This window comes from Dipteris shenzhenensis, chromosome 31 (genome assembly GCF_047967505.1).
Source record: "Dipteris shenzhenensis isolate YYH24624 ecotype China chromosome 31, Dip_SZ_1.0, whole genome shotgun sequence".
Classification (NCBI taxonomy): Eukaryota; Viridiplantae; Streptophyta; class Polypodiopsida; order Gleicheniales; family Dipteridaceae; genus Dipteris; species Dipteris shenzhenensis.
The window spans coordinates 7,386,172-7,405,498 of record NC_141626.1 but is presented as its reverse complement, the minus strand read 5'-3'; the positions used below and the strand labels follow the sequence as shown (position 1 = coordinate 7,405,498).

General features: G+C 45.0%; 1 protein-coding gene across 6 annotated transcripts in view; it reads left to right on the top strand.

Annotated features, from left to right (window-relative positions):
* The first annotated feature begins 418 nt into the window (after positions 1-418).
* LOC147880972 (golgin Putative 1) overlaps positions 419-19,327 on the top strand; it is a 74,182-nt gene continuing 55,273 nt past the window's right edge. For all 6 annotated transcript variants that reach the window (XM_087369714.1, XM_087369717.1, XM_087369715.1 and 3 more), the window contains exons 1-5: positions 419-623; positions 11,397-11,465; positions 11,609-11,661; positions 11,797-12,447; positions 12,534-12,596. In XM_087369714.1, the coding sequence (XP_087225840.1) occupies positions 596-623; positions 11,397-11,465; positions 11,609-11,661; positions 11,797-12,447; positions 12,534-12,596 (864 nt within the window). In that variant the 5' untranslated portion in view covers positions 419-595. The remainder of the gene's footprint in view (positions 624-11,396; positions 11,466-11,608; positions 11,662-11,796; positions 12,448-12,533; positions 12,597-19,327) is intronic.

The window sequence follows — 19,327 nt, the reverse complement described above, 5'->3', positions numbered from 1 at the left end:
TTTTGGCATTGTTCGTGCTCTCGTGAGTTTTTTGATCTGCTTCAACAGTGCCTGCGAGCGAGATTCCCATCTGTTCTGTTTGAGAAGTTCTTCTGGCTATTTGGGTTTCATCCATCCAGACTGGAGTTTTATCTTTTCTCCGTTTGGGTTCGCTACTGGACACTATGGACTTTATGGACATTTAGGAATTGTAAAGTCTTTGGTGATCCTATTTTCTCTCTGTTTGGCTTTTTTAGGCGTTCTCTGCAGCAATCTTTCTTTGATTGCTTGTAGACCTGCTCCATAGATCATGAGGTCATTTTGGCATATACTGAAATTTTCACTGGATGTAATTGTAGCACCTTATTTTGAGGTTGCTACTCATATAATATAATCAATCAAAGATTTCACAAAAAAAAAAAAAGCGTGTGTGTGTGTGTGTGTGTGTGTCTCTCTCTCTCTCTCTCCCTCCCTCCTTTTATATCTATACTGTGTCCCTCTAACAAACGTCTTACACAACACGCTGTTTATTGAACTTGCATCATTCCTTGAATCGATCCACCGATCCCTCCATCCTAGCAAGGAGCTGTCTCATGTCTTCCTGACCCCGAACTCCATGGCGTCTTGGTTTCGCGCAGCAGAAGGTACGATCAGCAGCGCATTGGAAAAGACAGCAGAGTGAAATTGTAACTTACAACTGAGATCTATATGATCTAACTGTACATTTTTTTCATTTGTACAATCTTGCTGCATAACTCCGACGATCTCGCATTCATGAAACTGTGAGAATTCGAAGCAGAATTTACGCTTATTTGCAATCTTAGAAGAGCTGAATAACGGATACCCGTTATACAAGGGCAGTATCTTATGGAAGCTCAGCAACGCCGGCCACTTTCCAAGGGGCAGGCTTTCTAAGCCAAATGTGCATTCCTCCCTCATACTGCCTGTTGGAGGAAAGACATGGCCCGTCCAGCGTCTTTTTTGTACGAACCACTATCCGGTCATCTTACAAGCACGTATATATGTCTTCAACGTGATGATTCATGGAGGCACCCCATGCTATCGAGCGTCAGTTAGATGGTCGCTGCCACTTGGAGGGTGACTTCATGGACCAGCTACCGCTGTGTGGGTCAGGTGGAGTGTGGACGAAACAGAGTGCGTACCAAGTGATACATACCGTGCCATCTTAAATCAAAACCTAGAGTATGAGATGCGGATGTTTGGACCAGATTTGAAGGATGCCTTTGGCATGGGGTAGCCGATGGAGTACATTCTTCGAGCAGTGGATTTTGGCGTATTCTGGAGAATGATGACCATCGCCACACGAGGAAAGTGTGGGAGAATAAGCCCTCACACGAGGAGAGCAAAGGAGGGAGTCACATGGGCAGCACGCTGCACATTGGCTGCTATTTGGGCAGCATGCATGGATCCTTCATGGGTTTATCCTTATTGTATTAATTAAAGAGCTACCCATTAGGGCCGATCTGTCCTATGGACAGACATGGTGTTCAGCCATCACCGTCTCCCTCCTGTACTCATTCTTATAATGCCCCGCATTTTGACACTTGCCCCTTTTATAGGTCTTGGTTCCACTGCTTGGACCTTGAGCACTGTGGCTAGCATTGCCATCATTACCTCTCCTTGCATTCGAGTTATGAGCATTTTTTACGAAACTTGCCTGTTCCTTTTCCAATTCCATATGAGCAGAGGTCATTGCCTGGACCGCCCTTCATGTGTTGCATAAATTAATCTTCTTGATAGAACAAGCGAAGCATTTCCTGCATTGTAGGCATCTTGACATTAGCTGCCACTTTGTATGATGGTTCCAAACAGTTCGAAGTGATTGGCATAATATCTTTGTCTTTTGTTTTGCATAGACAGGTTCATGGCTTGTTTGAGCTTGATGAGAGTGATGTTAGAAACTAGATGGTCATCTCTTTGTGAGCCCCAATATGAGGAGAGCATGGGGGAGGTGGACCAAGGGCTGCCACATGGGCGGCACATTTGGCTGTTGTGTGGGCAGCAAACTTACCCAAAACAAAGAAGATAGAGGACTACCATATGAACTGCACATTGGCTGTCATGTGGGCAGCATATATTCACAGAGAAAAGGAGGCTGCCACATGGGCAGCACATAGGCTGCCATTTTGAGCAGGTGTATGGCCAGGATTGGGCCTGGAAAAGACCCCAACAAGGTGGCCACTGGCAGACTGCCACACGGCCAGGCAGGACCATCAGGGCGGCCAAAAGGCTCCATGTGGGGCTGAAGCCACAGACTAGCAGGTCGACTCACAAGACTGGGCGAGTTGGCCTGTCTGGGTCAGGTATTTCGGAAGGCCTTTGGGCCTATAAAAGCAGCATTTGGAGCAGCAAAGAAAGGGGCTGAGAGATGCAGACAAAGAGCTCAAAGGAGTCATCATCTTAGGCTGTCTACCAGGTCAGCCTTCACGGCTGACCAAGTCGGGTCGATTGACCTGACCAAGCAGGTCGGTCATTCCTTGAGGTAGCATCCTTTTCAGTCCATTCATTAGATGAATGCTGATCAGTGATCAGTTCGCGTCATCTCTCAGCCCCATTGGGACATAGCCATAGTTTTAGCAGCTCCTGGCTCTGGGCATCACTGAGGTTCTTCGAGAGGCATTTATATACATAGTTCCAGATTCCAGGAGGGTGAGAGGGCTTTTACCCTCAGCAGTTATCACTCCAGCAGGAGGCAGGTGTATACCGGCTCTCTCACAGCAGTCATGCAGACAGTAGTTCCTAGGGGCACATGTGAGTATTTTGGAGTTTCCGGGCTTTCAGTTTTGGTTGCCTAGCCTCAGTGACTTCGTCATCACCCCAGCAGTTCATGGAGTATCACCAACAGCTCTATGTGGGTGGTTCTTCCACATGGGGAGCAGTTGGTAGCCAATTTCATACCACTAGCCTTCCGGAGCGCAGTGCCTCCGCATCAACAGCCCAGCAGTCCTCAGCAATTCATGAGGACAGCATGCAGCGCATATTTCAGGAGCCTATCAGAATGCCATACCACCCCTTGATCAGGAGTTTGCAGTAGTTGCGTGGTGGGATGATTTGGCCACAGCAGTTCGGTTTCCAGTCCTTCATGGCATACCTGTCATTTGGAGTTTTTATTGAGCGACTGTGTTATCATATCAGAGCATTTTTTCTTCAGCCTTTTGGACCAATGCCAAATCAGTCCCAGTGCCAAACTGTTATCCCCATTTCTTTGGGAGGACAGTCAAGTTTTGAGCAACAGTTGGTGGTCATCATGATCACATTCACTTGGTAGATTCACTCAATCCTTTAGCAACTACCATCATCCAGAATTTAAGCAGGAGGGAATGTCACATGCACCTTTGCACGAGTGCATTGTGACACATAGTCAGACCCAAGATATTTTGTTGTATGCTGTGACCCCTTGAGCAGGAGGGAATGTCACATGTACCCCTACACGGGTGCATTGTGACACATATGCCATGACCCTTTTGTGAGCCCAAGTCCAAGGACAAGTCAGGCACAAGCCACGTGGGTCCATTCTTATTTCCCAAATTTGCAGGCCACCGTGGAGCAGTTCGGGTCGCCAGGGCAAAACGTTGCGAGGTATCCACCTAGCAACAAGTTCAGAAGAGGGGAATGTCCGATGCACCAGTGCCAGACACAATTGGCAGTGACAACTGGTGACATAGTCACCATCTCGCACCATCCCAATGCAGCTTATTCGCAGGGTTTTTGGGGCATTCCAAGAGCCCATTGGCAGGCCCACCAGGTCACCAAGGATCAGCCTTTGTGGCTGACCAAGTCGTGTCAATTGACCCGACCAAGGGTCTAGTTAGTCAAACCACCAGCCAGTCGGCTGGTTTTCCAGTCCTATAAGGGGCTATTTACCCCTCTGTTGGGCAGCCTCCAGCAACATTTCCAGCCCTTGTCCAGCCCTCAGCCCACCCCCAAGTGCGCCGTACAGCAGTCCATCAGCGGTACCAAATCGCAATCCAAGGGGAGGTTTTCTACAGCACTTCAGCCGGGAGTTGGCCAGCACAAGCAATGAGGTTCGGGGTTCTTTTTCAGCAGTGTAGCTCCATCTCCCACAGTCAGAGTTAGGGGAGTCTTATCGGCTCAGTTTTGTATGCCGATTTGGCACTCATGTACAACAGTAGTCAGTGCATTTATGCCAGCATTATAAATAAAGCAGTGTACTATAGTTAGGAAGATCTTTGGTGTCTCTCATGCTTGAGTCCTCCTTTGCATTTCCGCATAGTGGAGGTCAAAGTTCCAAGGCAAACACTACCTTACCTGTGGCTGTCTGGGAGGAGCAGCCTGAAGGTGTGTTTGTGGCGCACGATGACCAGGTCCCCATAACTTTCTAGGGAGCATGCAGGCCAAGTGTTTCAGAAGTGCCATAAAGATAGGAGAACAGTGATTTGTGTTTACGGAGGTCCACATCTAGCTAGCACTTTGCTGGTAGAGTGTGGCACACTGAACATATCTATTTTGTATTGTGTCCATCTTGGACAGAAATATATATTTGCTGGTTCTACATCTCTCTAGAGCATTATCCACTTACTTGCCGCACATGTTCTTGGGATTAGGCTTTTGATATATTGTTTTGCTCTAACAAGTGAGTCACTCTTGTATCTCATCCTCAAAGAGTGAAGCTATCCTTTGACTTGCAAAACCCTTTTTGCATTGTTCACCTCGAAGTTCTTTCTTAATATTTACAAAGCTTTTGTTGAAGTCTTTGCACTCGTTATATGGTTAATGACAAAAAATCTGATATTTGTAGTTAATATTATCTCGCCCTAGATTGGCCAATGAAATGGTGCCTTATGTATAGGGCTTTGACACTGTCCTGGTCGGCCAGTAGGGCAGCAAAAGCCCAGTTGGCTAGCAGGCTGGCAAGCCAATCAATCAGATTGGCAGATGTGGATCTGATGGGCCATTAGGGCAGCAAGGTAAAAAACGCTTTGTGCCCTCGATATAGCCATCGTTGGGGGGCCAAGAGGCATTAAGTCAAGCCATTTTGCAGGGTGCATTTTAGACACAACAGAGGTCAGAAAGCTTCAACATTGCATGACTCATGCTTGCTTTGGAACATGTCTTGGACTGGTCTTACTATCTTTGACTGATTTGCCCTCTCCCTCCTTCATCCATTCTCATAATGCCCCATTTTGACACTTGCCTTTTGTAGGTCTTGGTTCCACTGCTTGAACCTTGAGCATTGTGGCTTGCATTGCGACCATTACCTGTCCTTTGCATGCGAGTTTTGAGCTTATGAAACTTTCTTTACAAAGCTTGTCTGTACCTTTACCACGTCCATTGGATGCAAGAGCTTGATCATTGCCTTGACCACCCTTCATGTGTTGCATGAGTTAATCTTCTTGATAGAGCAAGGGAAGCATCGTAGGCATCTTGACATAAGGGGCCATGTGGAAGTAGAGATGAACCCTTTGTATGATGGTTCCAAACACTTTGAAGTGATTAGCATAAGATCCTTTCCTTTGTTTTCACACGGATGGGTTCATGATTTGTTTGAGCTTGATGAGAGTGAGTCACCCTGCTATGCTCAGAGATGGAAGACACCTGAGCAGATAAAGGTCCGCCAGCTGATGAAGAACTATCTGTGGGTACTGCAGAAGAATAGTCCACCATGCTGTGCTCTAGGATGGAAGACCCTTGAGCGGATGATGGACTCACATTGGTAATTGTGGATGAGGAGAGGAACTGTGAGCAGGCCATGAGAAACTGTTGGTGCTGTAAAAGCATCTGCTCTCGATCTCGCCTGCGCTGGACCTCGTATGCTGCCAAGTGAACACAATGTCTGGATCAATGTGCGGCCGCCTCAAAGCATTCTTGTTTCACCAGAAGCCATAAAACGGTCCGATGTCGTTGCATCCTTCTTTGTCTTCTTTTGTTGCTCGGGCTGCTGAGAAAAGAGCCGAATCTGCTCAAGGAGATGATCTTGCTCCTTGAATTCTTGCCTAAGAGCTGCTCTATTGGATGGGTCCATGATGGAAGATTGGTAGACCCATCAATTGCTGCAACAATGACTGCCAGAGGAAAATAAATTTCCCCGCTAATTTTGGTTCGCAAGGTGTAAAATTCATACGAGTGAAGACGGGAATGCGCCATGAAGGGATGGAGGGAGAGGCTAATGGAGTATGGTACTACCACTAGTCCAAGGTAGGGACAAAATACAAAATTAGAAAATATCCTAAGCATGCTCCCTCCTCTGCCAACTGAATCCCCATTACTAAGCTTTGCTGCCAAGACTCCCCCCAACCTTATTCAGATCAGAAGGAACCATACCGCTCTGATACCAATGTAACATGTGGGTACTAGCTGTTCGAAAATCAGATGAACATACAAGGAAGAACTCAAGCATGTAAGACACCAGACATCTACCTAACTATAGTACACTGCTTTATTTATACATGATTGCCCAATCGGCATGCTGAGACCAACTACGACATGCAGGAGATGCAGTTATGCTGCAGATATGGGGCACCCAACCCGCCCATAGGATGGCTGAAAGGGGCAGTTAGAGGCTGGGAGTTGGATGCTGAAATGAGGGGCAAGCCCCCCTTTATATAGGGGCTGGAAAGGCCCATTTTGGCCGACCCAACCAGCGAACTGGCCAACCAGCCAGTCGGCTGGTTGGCTGGGCTGGTCGGCTGTTTGCTCAGCCCTAGGGGCCAACCTGGAGGGGATTGAGTGTGCCTATAAAAGGTGCCTCCCCAGCCCACTTTCCATGCGTGCTGCTGCCCTTTGCTCAGCCCTAGGGGCCAACCTGGAGGGGGTTGAGGGTGCCTATATAAGGTGCCTCCCCCAGCCCACTTTCCATGCGTGCTGCTGCCCTTTGGAAGCCCCAAAATCTGCCAAATCTGCTGCATAGGGAGCTGCAATTGGCTGACAAGGCAGCCAGTTCTGCCCCCTTTGCTTGACCCTGGTGCATGTGACATTAAATATTAAGGAACAACTTTGAGCAATGCAAGTAGAGTTTTGCGAGTCAAAGGAAACATGAGATATCGACAGTAGCTACATGCAGTGCCTCAGAGTCTTCCACCGATGGGGGTAGTGCAGCCATTTCTATAGCCAACTCTCAGGGGTCTTCCATCCTTGGGGCCAGCTCAGCTCGGTCAGCATGTGCAGATGATGAGCCTATTGGGTCTAACACCCATGGGGATCATCCAGCTTCAGCAGCTTATTCTCTTGGGGTTCCCACCCGAGGGGATCATTCAGCTCGTACAGTTACGTCGGTCTTTTACTCGTCCATCAGCTTTATCATTTCCAGTTAGTTCTTCTGGGTCTTGCACCCTGGGAGCTCAGTCAGCTGGATCAGCTTTAGCAGGGGAGCAGATGCTTCTCATAGCTATGAGTGATGGGTCTTCCATCCTTGGAGACAGCTCAGACCGATCAGCAATTGCCATAGATGAGCCTCTTGCGTCCACCACTCCCCACTATTAGTTCTCTTGGGGCTTCCACCCAAGGGGACACCACAGATGCAGCAGATAGGTGTGATGGGTCTTCCACCCTTGGAGCTCAGTTGGCCACATCAGTTTTAGTCAGCATGACTCACATTTCACCTTCTCATCTGGAGTGTTTAGGACTAGTGGACCTAGTTTCTAGTCCTATTGGCTTGATGCTCAGCAGGAGAGGGCGTCTTAGGAGTTTGCAAGACCAATGTTAACGCCTAGCAGGAGGGAGTATCCTCATAGCTGGAGTAGCAGGTGTAGGTATCAACAGTACGGAGGTTGACGAGTCGTCCGCAGTCCGTGAGGATAGTAATGAAGTTCTCTCTGCAGTTCCCCTCCCTCAGTTCTTTAGGGAGGCAGCAGTTGTAATACTAGTCAGTAGAGAGGTTGACGACGCCTTCCCATTATCGCATACAGTGTCCTCTCCATCTGATCGCGAGCCACCAACAGTAGCAGTGACTAGTGTCTACACTGGCAGTTCCCTTGGTGATGACAGCAGTTTGGTCGATTCATCATAGGTGTGCTCACCAGCCTTTGTTGGTATGCATTTAAATTTTACAAGATTATGCCCACACTTGCTAGCACTAGCACTACGTGCGGGGATTCTCCAAATAAGCCCACCTCATGGGAACAATAAGGGCTTGATGGTCACCACTTTTGTTTCCATGCTCATCGTGGAGCAACACTTGGATGATTTCTATGCAGTATTTTAGGTCTCAGAGTATATACAGTAGTTCTGGAAACTCAAAACAATATACATGCGTATGCCAAAAGACAAATGTTCCTACTTAGCTTAGCACAAAGTCTTCTGTAGCATCTAAGTCAAGTTTACAAACTAAAATTTACTTATCTAAGCTTCCAGAGAAAGGACTTTATGAACAATCTATTCCATCATACATTCTAAAATTTATGTTACTCACCTTGATTATCATTTTCAGGAAAGCATGGAAGGGCACCTTTAATAATGAATTGCAATATTAGTAACAATTCATATTTACATTTTTCTTTTCCTGTCGTATAGAGGATCATGTATGGACCTCATCATAGCAAAAGCATTGCTTTTTCGTAGTCCTCATAATGGTTACAAGCTGGGTCAACGTAGCTCTCTCCCCCCCGCGCCCCCCCTCTCTTCAAACAGCAGAAAGGAACCTTCTATTAATGCTTGAGAGAAAAGCCAACATACAAATCAGCTATCTGTGTGGTGCTGATCGTGGAAGAAAGTATAAGAAAAAATGTTGACTGTTGTCCAACCTGTTTCTAGTGAGCCCAGCTCAAAGCCAGGGAATCTCAAAAGCAGGGGCTAACAACCGAGGTGGATACCTTGATCCGTGAATGTGTAGAATACATCTGCATGCCAAGCCTTGCAGAAGCGTGCATGCCTGTCAGTGGTTATCTGAGAACCCATCGTCCCTCGCTTCCATATGGCACACAAGGTATAGACAATATCCTACCAATGGCATCAAGGGTGGCTGCTGAAGGTACCTACAAGCCTCCCATCACAAAACTACAACAATTGATCCAGATGTTTCACGCAATAATACTGGGCACCGTCGCCCAAAACAGTCCTCGGGTGAGGGTACAGGCCGCTTGTTGCAGTAAGGAGGAATTGCATCCTGCACTCAATCTGAAAGACCCTCTGTCCTACAATCCTGTTGGCTCGCAAAACCATCTCTATAAAAAAGGCTAGCAACCAGGCTGTCATGCCCTAGGTGAAGTCTTGTTGCATCCTCTATGTCCGAGACACGATCTAGACAGCCCCCTGCTAGATCCTTTGTGCTGCAGGACAGCTCTACAGGCAGTGTGAATATCGTCTCAAGGTCCCTATCTGCACAATACTGGCAACTCCCACCCACTCGCCACAAGCCAATGGGCAGTTCCTTGTGGCCACAATCTTCCGTAGATGGAGGCTAGTCCACAGGCAAGATCAAAATCTGATAATGACCTCTTGGGGAACCTGCTGCTCTACCCAATGGCAGTCTCTCGAAGGGGTCCACGTGGCTGCATCTAGTTGTAGACGATGGCTGATGCATATGGTGTAAGAGGAGAAGGGCACCTCTGTAACCCTCTTTGAGTGCCCTGCTCTAGACCCACTCACCCGAATTCAACTAACCTCTCATAGGGGGCAAGCCACCACCGAGACTGGTCCAGCCCCAAAGTTAATAATGTTGGATCAAAGACAACTCACTACCCTGATCTGTGGCATATACAGACCCCATCCAACTTTGGGCTAGCTCATTGGTCCAAAACAGTGTCTCCTTGTAGAGGGCATTTAATTTGCCTCTTTCCACACCTTAGTATCAAATAGAAAGTACTTCTAGTATCAATTAAAAAATACTTTTTTTGTAGTGTATGTTCTACCATCTATGTGCATAATACATTGTAAGTTGTAGTTTGTACATAACATCTTTGGGCTCCAACCTTTGGAGTTTGATGTGCATCTTTGGCACCATCTCTCTTCTCATAAGTCACATCAAGGATCTCAAGAGCATGCACAAGCTCCTCTTCACCATCTAGCAAGTCCACATTCGTGATGAGCTTGGTTGTCCTAGAATCTCATTTTGCATAATTCCTTGTGCTCGGGATTCCACTTCGCATTGCACCTGAAGCATAAATTGGCCCTCTTCCAACTGTCCATGATGGCCGTAGTATATGCCTTTTGAAGTCTGATTTTCTGATCTATGGTTTCCTGGCTGCAAATTCGGCACCTGGTAGGAGATACAGCTTGTCATAAGGCGTTCTCCTCCCTGATACTCTCGGATTCGTGGGATATAGCTTGACACAAGACATTCTACAACCTGCCTACTGTCAAAGACTTGGGAAATAGGGCTGTTCCCCCTTCCTCTCATGTCATTCGAGCATTCTGGGCATTTCTCATAGTCAATGCGTTTCCATAAGTGTTGCCCCTAGATTGCTATTATTTACTTGCATACTTAGGCTCAAACACCCCAACAAGCTTGGCAGCTCGCTCTAATAGTTTGAGGCTCATGGGCCCTCACATCAGATGCCAAGGAAGGGAATAAATCAAGGCCATGGTTGACACGTACGATCACGTTTGATGCGTACCGTTCGATATTAGTGCGGTACTAAACGAACTAAAAAATCTTAGGCGTACGTCCGTCCGATGGTATGTTCAATACCCAAAAAAAAAGACTAAGATTTTAGAGTTTTGGAGTACGTACTTGTACAAGCTTTAAAACTTGTACAAACATGTAATATAGGTGCTTGATGGAGATAAAGAGGGAGAGAGATGAAGATGCTTGATGCAGCTTGAGCCTCATCACTTGTTGGAGATGGAGAAGGGAGAGTCGAGACTCAGAGTCGGAGGTAGATGCTTAGTGTGAGATCATAGTGAGGAGAGAGGGGGTTTATATGGAACCTTGCCATTTGGGAGGCCCAAAATCAGTTTGGCAGAACCACCACGAATAACAAAACCAGTCATCCAAAACAATTGAACGCAAATTTATTTAAAAAAAAAATTAAAAAAAAAGAACATAACGTACGGATCGTACGGAATAGAACGGAACGTTCCGTACGTTGAACGAGGGCAACCATGATGACGGCAACTTTCCTGGTCAGTGTTCTGTATGTCCTGATGATTGGGTAGAGAATCAAACCAGCTTGATCTCAAGCTGTATAGGAGGACTGTTACAGATAACGTTTCAGTCTTCTTTGTGAACATTCTCTTTTTGATCTCAATGCTGAGGATATAGCATGCCATTTTATACAGTTGGTGTGTATGTCCTGTGCTATGCCTGCTTGTCGATTCCTGCCTGGCTTCACACAGACTTTTTACAGTATTAAAGAATGCTTTCTGGCTGTCTCTTTGATCACTTTGGCTGGTTGCATTGATGAATATGCAGAATTCCTCTAGAATAGTTTTGCTCAATCATTTAAGTTTACTGAGTGTTTATGCCATCAACCATAATCTGCTTTTATGTGAATCTGTAGAGCTATTTGAGGTGGTTGATCGAAGAGCTAAGCAGGTTACAGATGACCTACTAGTGGGGCAGAGTACTGGTCAGTGCTCAGCGCAGCTGTCTTTGTTATCTAACATTTTTAAAGGCTGGTTCATTTCTTTCTTTTGGTTTATTGTTCCCTAATGTTTGCACTGGGAAGTATTCAATAGATCACTAGTGATACCTATTCGTGTTTCTTTACAGCTACAGATTTAGGTGTTCTCGGGAGAGTACTTGCCACAAGTCCTTTGGCTAAGGTAGCTTTTCTTTTTTTTCTTACAAGTATTTGAAATGCTTGAACTTTTAATGTTTCTTGGGCTCTTAGATAACAATTCTGGTTAGGTATCCATCTGTTTTTCTGACATTGTACCTAAATTTTTTCCATGATTCAGGGACAAAATGGTTCTCTAAAGATTTCAACAGGGTCATCTGTTTCTCCAACGCAAGCCAATGGCATTGGTAGCGATATTTTCAGAACTAGATCTCTTGAAAGTTCCACAGGAATTTCTGATAGGATAGATGCAATGGTTTCAGCCAAGGATGAGATCGATTTGGCATTAAAAAATTCAAACCATGATTCATTACCACCCTTTGAAGGCAAATCTCCAGACCACTCACTGAATATTGAATCTAGGACCTCTAGTTCTCAAAGTACAACAGCTGTAATTCCTGAATCAAACGTCATGATATTAGGGGATAAAAATGGTATAGATGCAGATGATGCTAGTTCCCACACATTCTTGAATGGGAGCGTGAATCTAAATGATACACTTTTCAACTCTATTGATGGTAACTCTTTAGAATTTGAAGCAGTCAAGACTAGGCTTGTAACAGAAAATGGAGCAGTGACCATGGAACTGGTCACTGAAAACGTCCCCAATCAGCAAAATATTATAGAAAAAAATGCTGAAGAGCCTGTAGAAGACAAGGTACAGGTCTTGGAGAAGGTTGTGGATGTTTTGTCACCCATTTCTGAACGTCAGGGGTCACTTGATGATTTAGGACAAAAGGAAAGTATCAAAGTTGAGGAACAACTTGATGAGGTATATTTTTACCAAATTTAGATTTTTTTTCTGAGATTTTCCGTACTTTAAACAACTGTGCTTGCATTGAAACTTTTGATTTGCAGGCCCAGGGATTACTTAAGACTGCTGTTTCTTCGGGCCAGTCTAAAGAAGCCAGACTAGTGCGGGTATTCGTCAGCACCGTAGATTTTCCTGGTTCATGAGATTGCGAACATCTATATCAATAAATGGACTTTCGCAAGCTCATTAAAGTTATCAATAAAGTTTAGTGTCTGGTGGAGAGTTTCTAGTGCTTCAGTCTATATATTAAGCTACTTTTTAGAAGCTGCATGGGGTTTCAGGGAAGCTACATGTACTTGGTTTTATCATGTGTGTTATTCTTCATTTGGCTGTGTGTAATCTCGGTCACCCCTTTCAAGCTATATTGTCATGCTGCTTAAAGCAGTTGTCTCATTGGAATGCTTCTCATTGTGAGACGATGCTCATATTCCCAAAGGTTTTTGCCTGACAACTGCAGACTAGATATTATTTTGAAGTAAGATTAGAGTCGCTCTTGGACCTGCAATTCTTCTTTACCCAGCTGTAGGAGAGCTGAAAACAAGATGGGGAAAAGCTGTAACATTGAGTCATAGTGAGGAGTTGTAGTTTGTCTTACATTTGCTTGCAGAATTCTCAGTGTAAAGCTGCAGGCTTTTATGTTGAAACTGAATGGGCTGAGAGCTTGCTTCTGACAAAAGGATCTGAATGGGCTGAGAGCTTACTTGTGATTACACTGCGATTTAGGCTTCCGATCGGATTAATTAGAAAGGTTTCCGGGTGTTTGAAAATGTGAAAACATTGGTCTGGCGTTTTGATATTGGAGTCCAAATTAATTAAGTGGAAAGGAAATCATGCTTCTAAATGGTCAAAAATGAAATAAAATCACTTTTTTACAGCTTTAAACTTTCCATCTCAGCTTTAAACTTTTTTGAAAACCCAGACAATTGAAATGCACATGGATGTTTGCCTTGTGCCATAGAGAATGGATGATCATACTAGTAAATATAGATCATAGAGCATATCAATATACAAAATACAAGAAAAGGAGGCCATGCTTGTAGCCTCAGGCCTTTATAGCCTTCAATACAAAATAGGAAAAACTTGACTCGACAGTTATGTACATGATATAGGGAAAACAGAGAGTAAACCCTAAAGATTTGAAGGTGGAATAGTGATAGAGGCCTCCCCCTTGTCATCCTCCTGAGCCTCACCATCATGGTCCTGGGCTTCATCATCATCCTCATGCTTAGGGCATCCTTTGTTGCATCACTGTCATCATTCTCTTCAGGTCAAATCCAATGTGTGGTTCAGGAGTGCACTGCACCCTAAATTCTTAAGCAAACGCAAGTTTGCATTAACAAATACAAGGTCATTTGTCTTTTGAATCCCAAGTGTATTACATAATGGTTGACATCTCAATGGATGGAACACGATTGCCCATCTCAACAGTAGTGGCTTTATTGATGAAAGTAACGACATGATTGAAAATCTTAATGTAAGGTTTCACCCAATCCAACTTTCCAATGTTGTTCAGGATATCATTCAGCCAATGTGCTGTGCAAGGAGTGAAAGTAATGTGAGAGTACTTATCCTCAAGAATCTTCCTTGCTGACCTGTTGGAGTTCTCACCATCGGAAACAAACTAAATAACATTGTGTGCACCCACATACTCAATGGCCTCCATTCACACATTGGCCAATCTCTTGGCCATTCATACATTAGCCAATCTCTTGGGTGACTTTCCCTCCTCTGAATTGCGAACAGCTTTAATGAAATAGCTGGCCCTCTACAGTATGCAATAATGCCTTGAATAGAGTGGCTCCTAGTGTCACTTCATCCATCTTTCATTGATACCACATCTCAGCATATGTCTTTGATGGGACTCAAAGTCTGCTCTATAGTGGGTTTCTCTGTGTTTAAAATTGTTGTGCGCAGGGCCTCACATAAGGGAGGAGTGTATGATGGTCTGAATGCTATAATCTGCTTCAACTATATTAATCAAGTAAGGTAATCAAGTAAGGATTGTGTGCTTGTCCTGTAGGTAGCCACTGCTGCATCTATCTATGCCCTTCTCCCAGGATGCCATGATGCCACAAGGTTGGTGTGTACGAGTCTGGGGGCTTGTGTGGTAGCCCCACCTATAGGTGTGGAAGCTACACTCCCAAACAACGAGGTAGAAGGTCTTGAGGAAATAGAAGCAAGTGTGCTACCATACATGGAAGAACCTGCTGCACTTCGGGTTGGCGGTGCTTGACCTCAAGGATTAGAAATCAGAGATCGCGTTGCAAAATTGTCCAATCTCTCTACAAGTGCCTTCAAATGTGCGAGGTCTGTTGCTGGCATTGAAGGGAAGGGGTGATGCTGTGTCCTCTCGCTGCCAGCATGCACTCGGTCTGCGCCTCCACTCTTTGTTGCCTTACAAAAGCAGCAGGTCCTGCTTCTTCCTTCGCCTTGTCATACTTGGCGAGGAAACGACCTCCTCCTACCAAGGAGACTTACGGTCAGCCTCAACGCCACAAGGAGTAGCCATTGAGTAAAATGAAAGAGAGGAAGAGAGAAAGGAGGGAGCTACAAAAAAATGTAGCAAAAGGGAAGAGAGGGGCTGGAAAATTTGCACCTGAGAGGGAGAGAATTGTGAAAGAGAAAGGGACTGAGGGAGGGGCTGAGAGCCTAGAGAAGGTGCTCTTGCCTCATTTTACAAAAGCTTTTATAATATGCCATATGATACTTTGCCAAAAGGGCAGCTCCTGTTGTGAATCTCTTGAAAAAAGATGCACAACTTTGGTTAGAGAGGGACATGCCTGCTTCGAAGATTTGAAGAATGCCAGTTTGGTATTTGCATGTGCAGAATTTTCTAGACCACTCGAAGATTTGGAGAATGCCAGTTTGGTATTTGCATGTGCGGAATTTTCTAGACCACTGATTTTGGAGATAGATGCCAATGGCAAGGAGGTTGGAGTGGTGGTCATTTATCCCATTTGTATGTGCGAAATGTTGGCAATTCTACATGTACTGTGAAGAAATAGCATCTATCTGTATATGAAGCATGCTTGAGGTCAAGGTTGACACTTGAGCTTGTCATTGATCCAATTTATCTCTTAAGAGTGAAAGGAGGTTGGCCTTAGTGCTGCTCTATGACTTCACATTGGTTAGATATACATGAGAAACCATCATTACCGATGCCTTATCATAGACATGCGCATACATGCTATCTGCTGTCTCTGCTATCCGTACATGGCACACTGGATAGTATATGCAGATTTCTGCGACAGCAGCTATATTTTCAGATTTGCAATGCGCCTAGTGCTAGAATTGTATTGAGTTTGAGTTGTGCAAAGGACTTCTGTGGTTTAAAGAGAGATTATTTAGCTTTGAGCTTCCACATATAGGACATTGGTGTTGCAAGCGATGTATTTGGCTTCCCTGAAAGGACATGGGTGGTACAAAACCTTATGACTGATGTTAAGTAGGGATTTCTTTTGTAAAGGTCTTTAGAGAGAGGTTTTCAAACAAGACCCAAAATGCCTACCCTGTCAGCCTAACAAAGTGAATAACAAGTTCCTAACTGTTTTGTTGCAGATCTATCAATTCCTAAAGGCAAATGAATACACATAACCATGGATTTCTTCACAGGGTTGCTTCTTACAAACAAGGGATGGGATAGTATCTATGTGGTGGTTCATAGGCTCACCAAGTAAGCACATTTTTTTCTCATCAAGACACGATATTCAGCATCTTCAGGTTGTTTGGCCGTAAATAATGATGTGTTTAAGCACCATGGATTCTATAGGAAAATTTCAATGAAAGAATACCAAGTTTTTGGTTTAAGCGCCATGGGCTTCTATAGGATACCGAATCTTTGGTTTAAGTACCATGGGCTTGTATAAGAATGTTTCAGTGAAAGAATACCAAATCCTTGGTTTAAGAACCATGGGCTTCTTTTGGTTTAAGCACCATGGCTTCTATAAGAAATTTTCAGCAAAAGGATACCTAATCCTTGGGCTGCTTTCGACAGGAGTTGTATGCAGCTCTTGGCTCTCTTACCTTTGGACAGATGGCCAGTCTGAGAAAGCGAAGGTAAGGTGGACTTGTACCTATGGCACTTGTGCCATTACGGCTATAAGTCTTTAGGATATGTGGCTTGCAAAATTTTGCTACAATAGCGCCATGGAAGGAGATTTGAGGTCATGTATTGATGAGTTTGTCCATAGTGGACATCGCTGGTAAAATTATCAAGTACTCAATGATCTAGAGAAAGAAAAGCTCCCTGCAATTGACCATAAAGAACACGTGGGATGCTCACACAACCAAAGAAGGATACTGGTGAGAACATGAGGTACTTGGTTGTAAAAGGAGGTTTTGTGCACTGGAGGACCCCAAGCATACGTATGCCTCTTTGAAGGCGAACATCGGAATTAAATTGTCCTAATGGTACTAATACTATTTGTAGTCTTGGAGGGAAATTGCTGAAATCTCATGTGGGCATCCATCCATGGAGAAGGAGGATCCTCTAATTTGAGGGATTGGTTCCTTGGGAATTGAGTCTACACCAAACATCTGTGACCAATGTAATTTAATAAGCTAGTTAGGGGCACTTTTCCCTCTTTAAGAGGTTTTTCCCCCTAACCGCAGTTAGGTCACTAACTATGGTTAGTGACTACTAAGGTTTTGTCACTAGGACAAAACCTTATCTCTCACGCTTTGAGTTGTACTCTTTACACTCTTTTATTGCAACTCAGCTCTCAAGCTCTCACTCTCTTGCTCTCTCTCTCTCTCTCTCCCCAATATCTCACATTTGGTATCAGAGCAGGCTGATCCTGCTCCCTACTCCTTCCTTGTTGAGCTCTTGCCTTCAGTCCAAGCTGCTTGTGCCCGTACAATTCGTGCTTCTGCTGCTTCATCCTGCCGTCCGTACCTGCTCGAAGTTTGACCCGTACCTGCTCGAAGCAGTCAAACGACTGTCCGTACAGTCCGTACGACTGTACGGAATCCGTACCCTGCGCCACTCGCCTGTACCTGCCCGTACTCAGCCATACCCACCGTACCTGTGCATTCCATACCGGTCGTACCCTCTGCATCGTTGTCCGTACGTTCGCTGTACATTCTGTACAGCTTTTGCGTATAAGTCGTCCGTACCAGCACGTACCTCTTTCGTACTGTACCCGCAGGTGTCGATCTTCCGTACTAGCTCGCCCGTATTGGATCTGTGTTTTCGTACCGCACGTGTGGCGCCGTACATTTGCAGTCCTCCGTACTCGTTGGATGCTGCTTGCCGTACAGTACGTACGGTTGTTCACACATCTTCCGTACATTTCCGTACAAACTGCGGTACAGACGGACTGACAGTTTCGTACTATCTGTCCGTACAGTTTGCAGGTGATCTTAGGCAGGCACATCTTGCAGACAGCCATTGTTTGGCTCAGTTTTTTGGAAGAATTTGGGGCATCCTGTTTGTTGCAGACATTGCAATCAATTTGTAGATTCGGAGCTACACTTGGAGCAAACATTGCAGATTTGGTCTGAAATTTGGGGCTTTCTGCTGAAATTGCAAAATTTGGGGCTTTCTGAGCTTATGCCCCTCTCTGGTTGCAATTTCAAGCTCGAAATTTGGGGCTTTTGATTCTGCAGTACAATTTCTTGAAGAAATTTGGGGATTTTGTAATTACACTGCAATTTCGCAGTGAAATTTGGGGCTTTTGCAGACAGAGCGCAATTCTTACAACATTTGGGGCTTTTGATCAATTTGCCCCTTTCTGGTTGCAATTTCGGGCCTATTTTGAGGCTTTTGTGTTGGGAGAGCAATTTTTGGAGATTTCAGTTCATACTGCCTTTCTTGAAATGTTTTGCAGCACTTTTGGCAGATTCTGGAGAGTTTTTGATGCTTGGACAGATTGCTGACAGTGCAAGTGCAGAAATCTGAGTTGCATTTACAGCCAGTGCTTGGCTGTGTTTTTTGGGAGTTGTGCATTTCATTCCCAGTAAGGGAATTCAGTTTTGTGTCTGCTTAAATCTCTTTCTCAGATATGGCCCAGCAAAATCAGAATGACTTCCAGTTCGGTGGTCTTTCACAGGAAGACAAGTTGGATGGTACCAACTACTCCCTTTGGAGTTTTATGATACGCAATATTCTGATTTCTCGCAATTTATGGGATTATGTGAATGGGGGTGAGATCTGACCAGCAGGTATGGCACCTAATACCCCTCCTCAGCAAGGAGGTGGAAGAGGTCGTGCACAGGGTGCAGCTGCAGAACAAGTTGTTGGTGCAGCTATAGCCACTACTCCAGAGCAGAAGAGATGGGATTCACGGGATGCCTTAGCTTTGTCATGCATCTCTCTTTCAGTGAAAAGATTTATCATTCCGCATATCCGGTCGTGTAAGACCTCGAAGGCAGCGTGGGATATTTTAGAAAGCATGTATGCAGCCCGGAATGATGCAAGGGTATCTTTCTTGAAAAGAGAGTTAAGTAATACACATATGGAAGAGGGTGACTCCATGTCAGTCCACCTCACAAAGCTACATGATCTCAGAGAGCAATTATTGAACATAGATGAGATTATTCCTGATTCAGAGATGATTACTACCACTCTGAACTCTCTTCCTGAGTCTTATCTCAGCTTTCATACCTCGTTGAACTTATCATTGAGGGGGGGTGCAAATCCTCTCACTTTTCATGAGTTGATAGGACTTCTGCTTCAGGAAGAGGAGACCAGGAAAAACTTGGTTTCACGTGCAGGTGAACAAGCCATGCTCTCAAAGTTTAAATAAAAAACAAAGGGACAGGCAAAGACATCAGTAAATCAGCCTTTCAGTGGGTCAAGACAGCCTTCACAAAAGGCTAAAAATGATGCAAGTAAGCC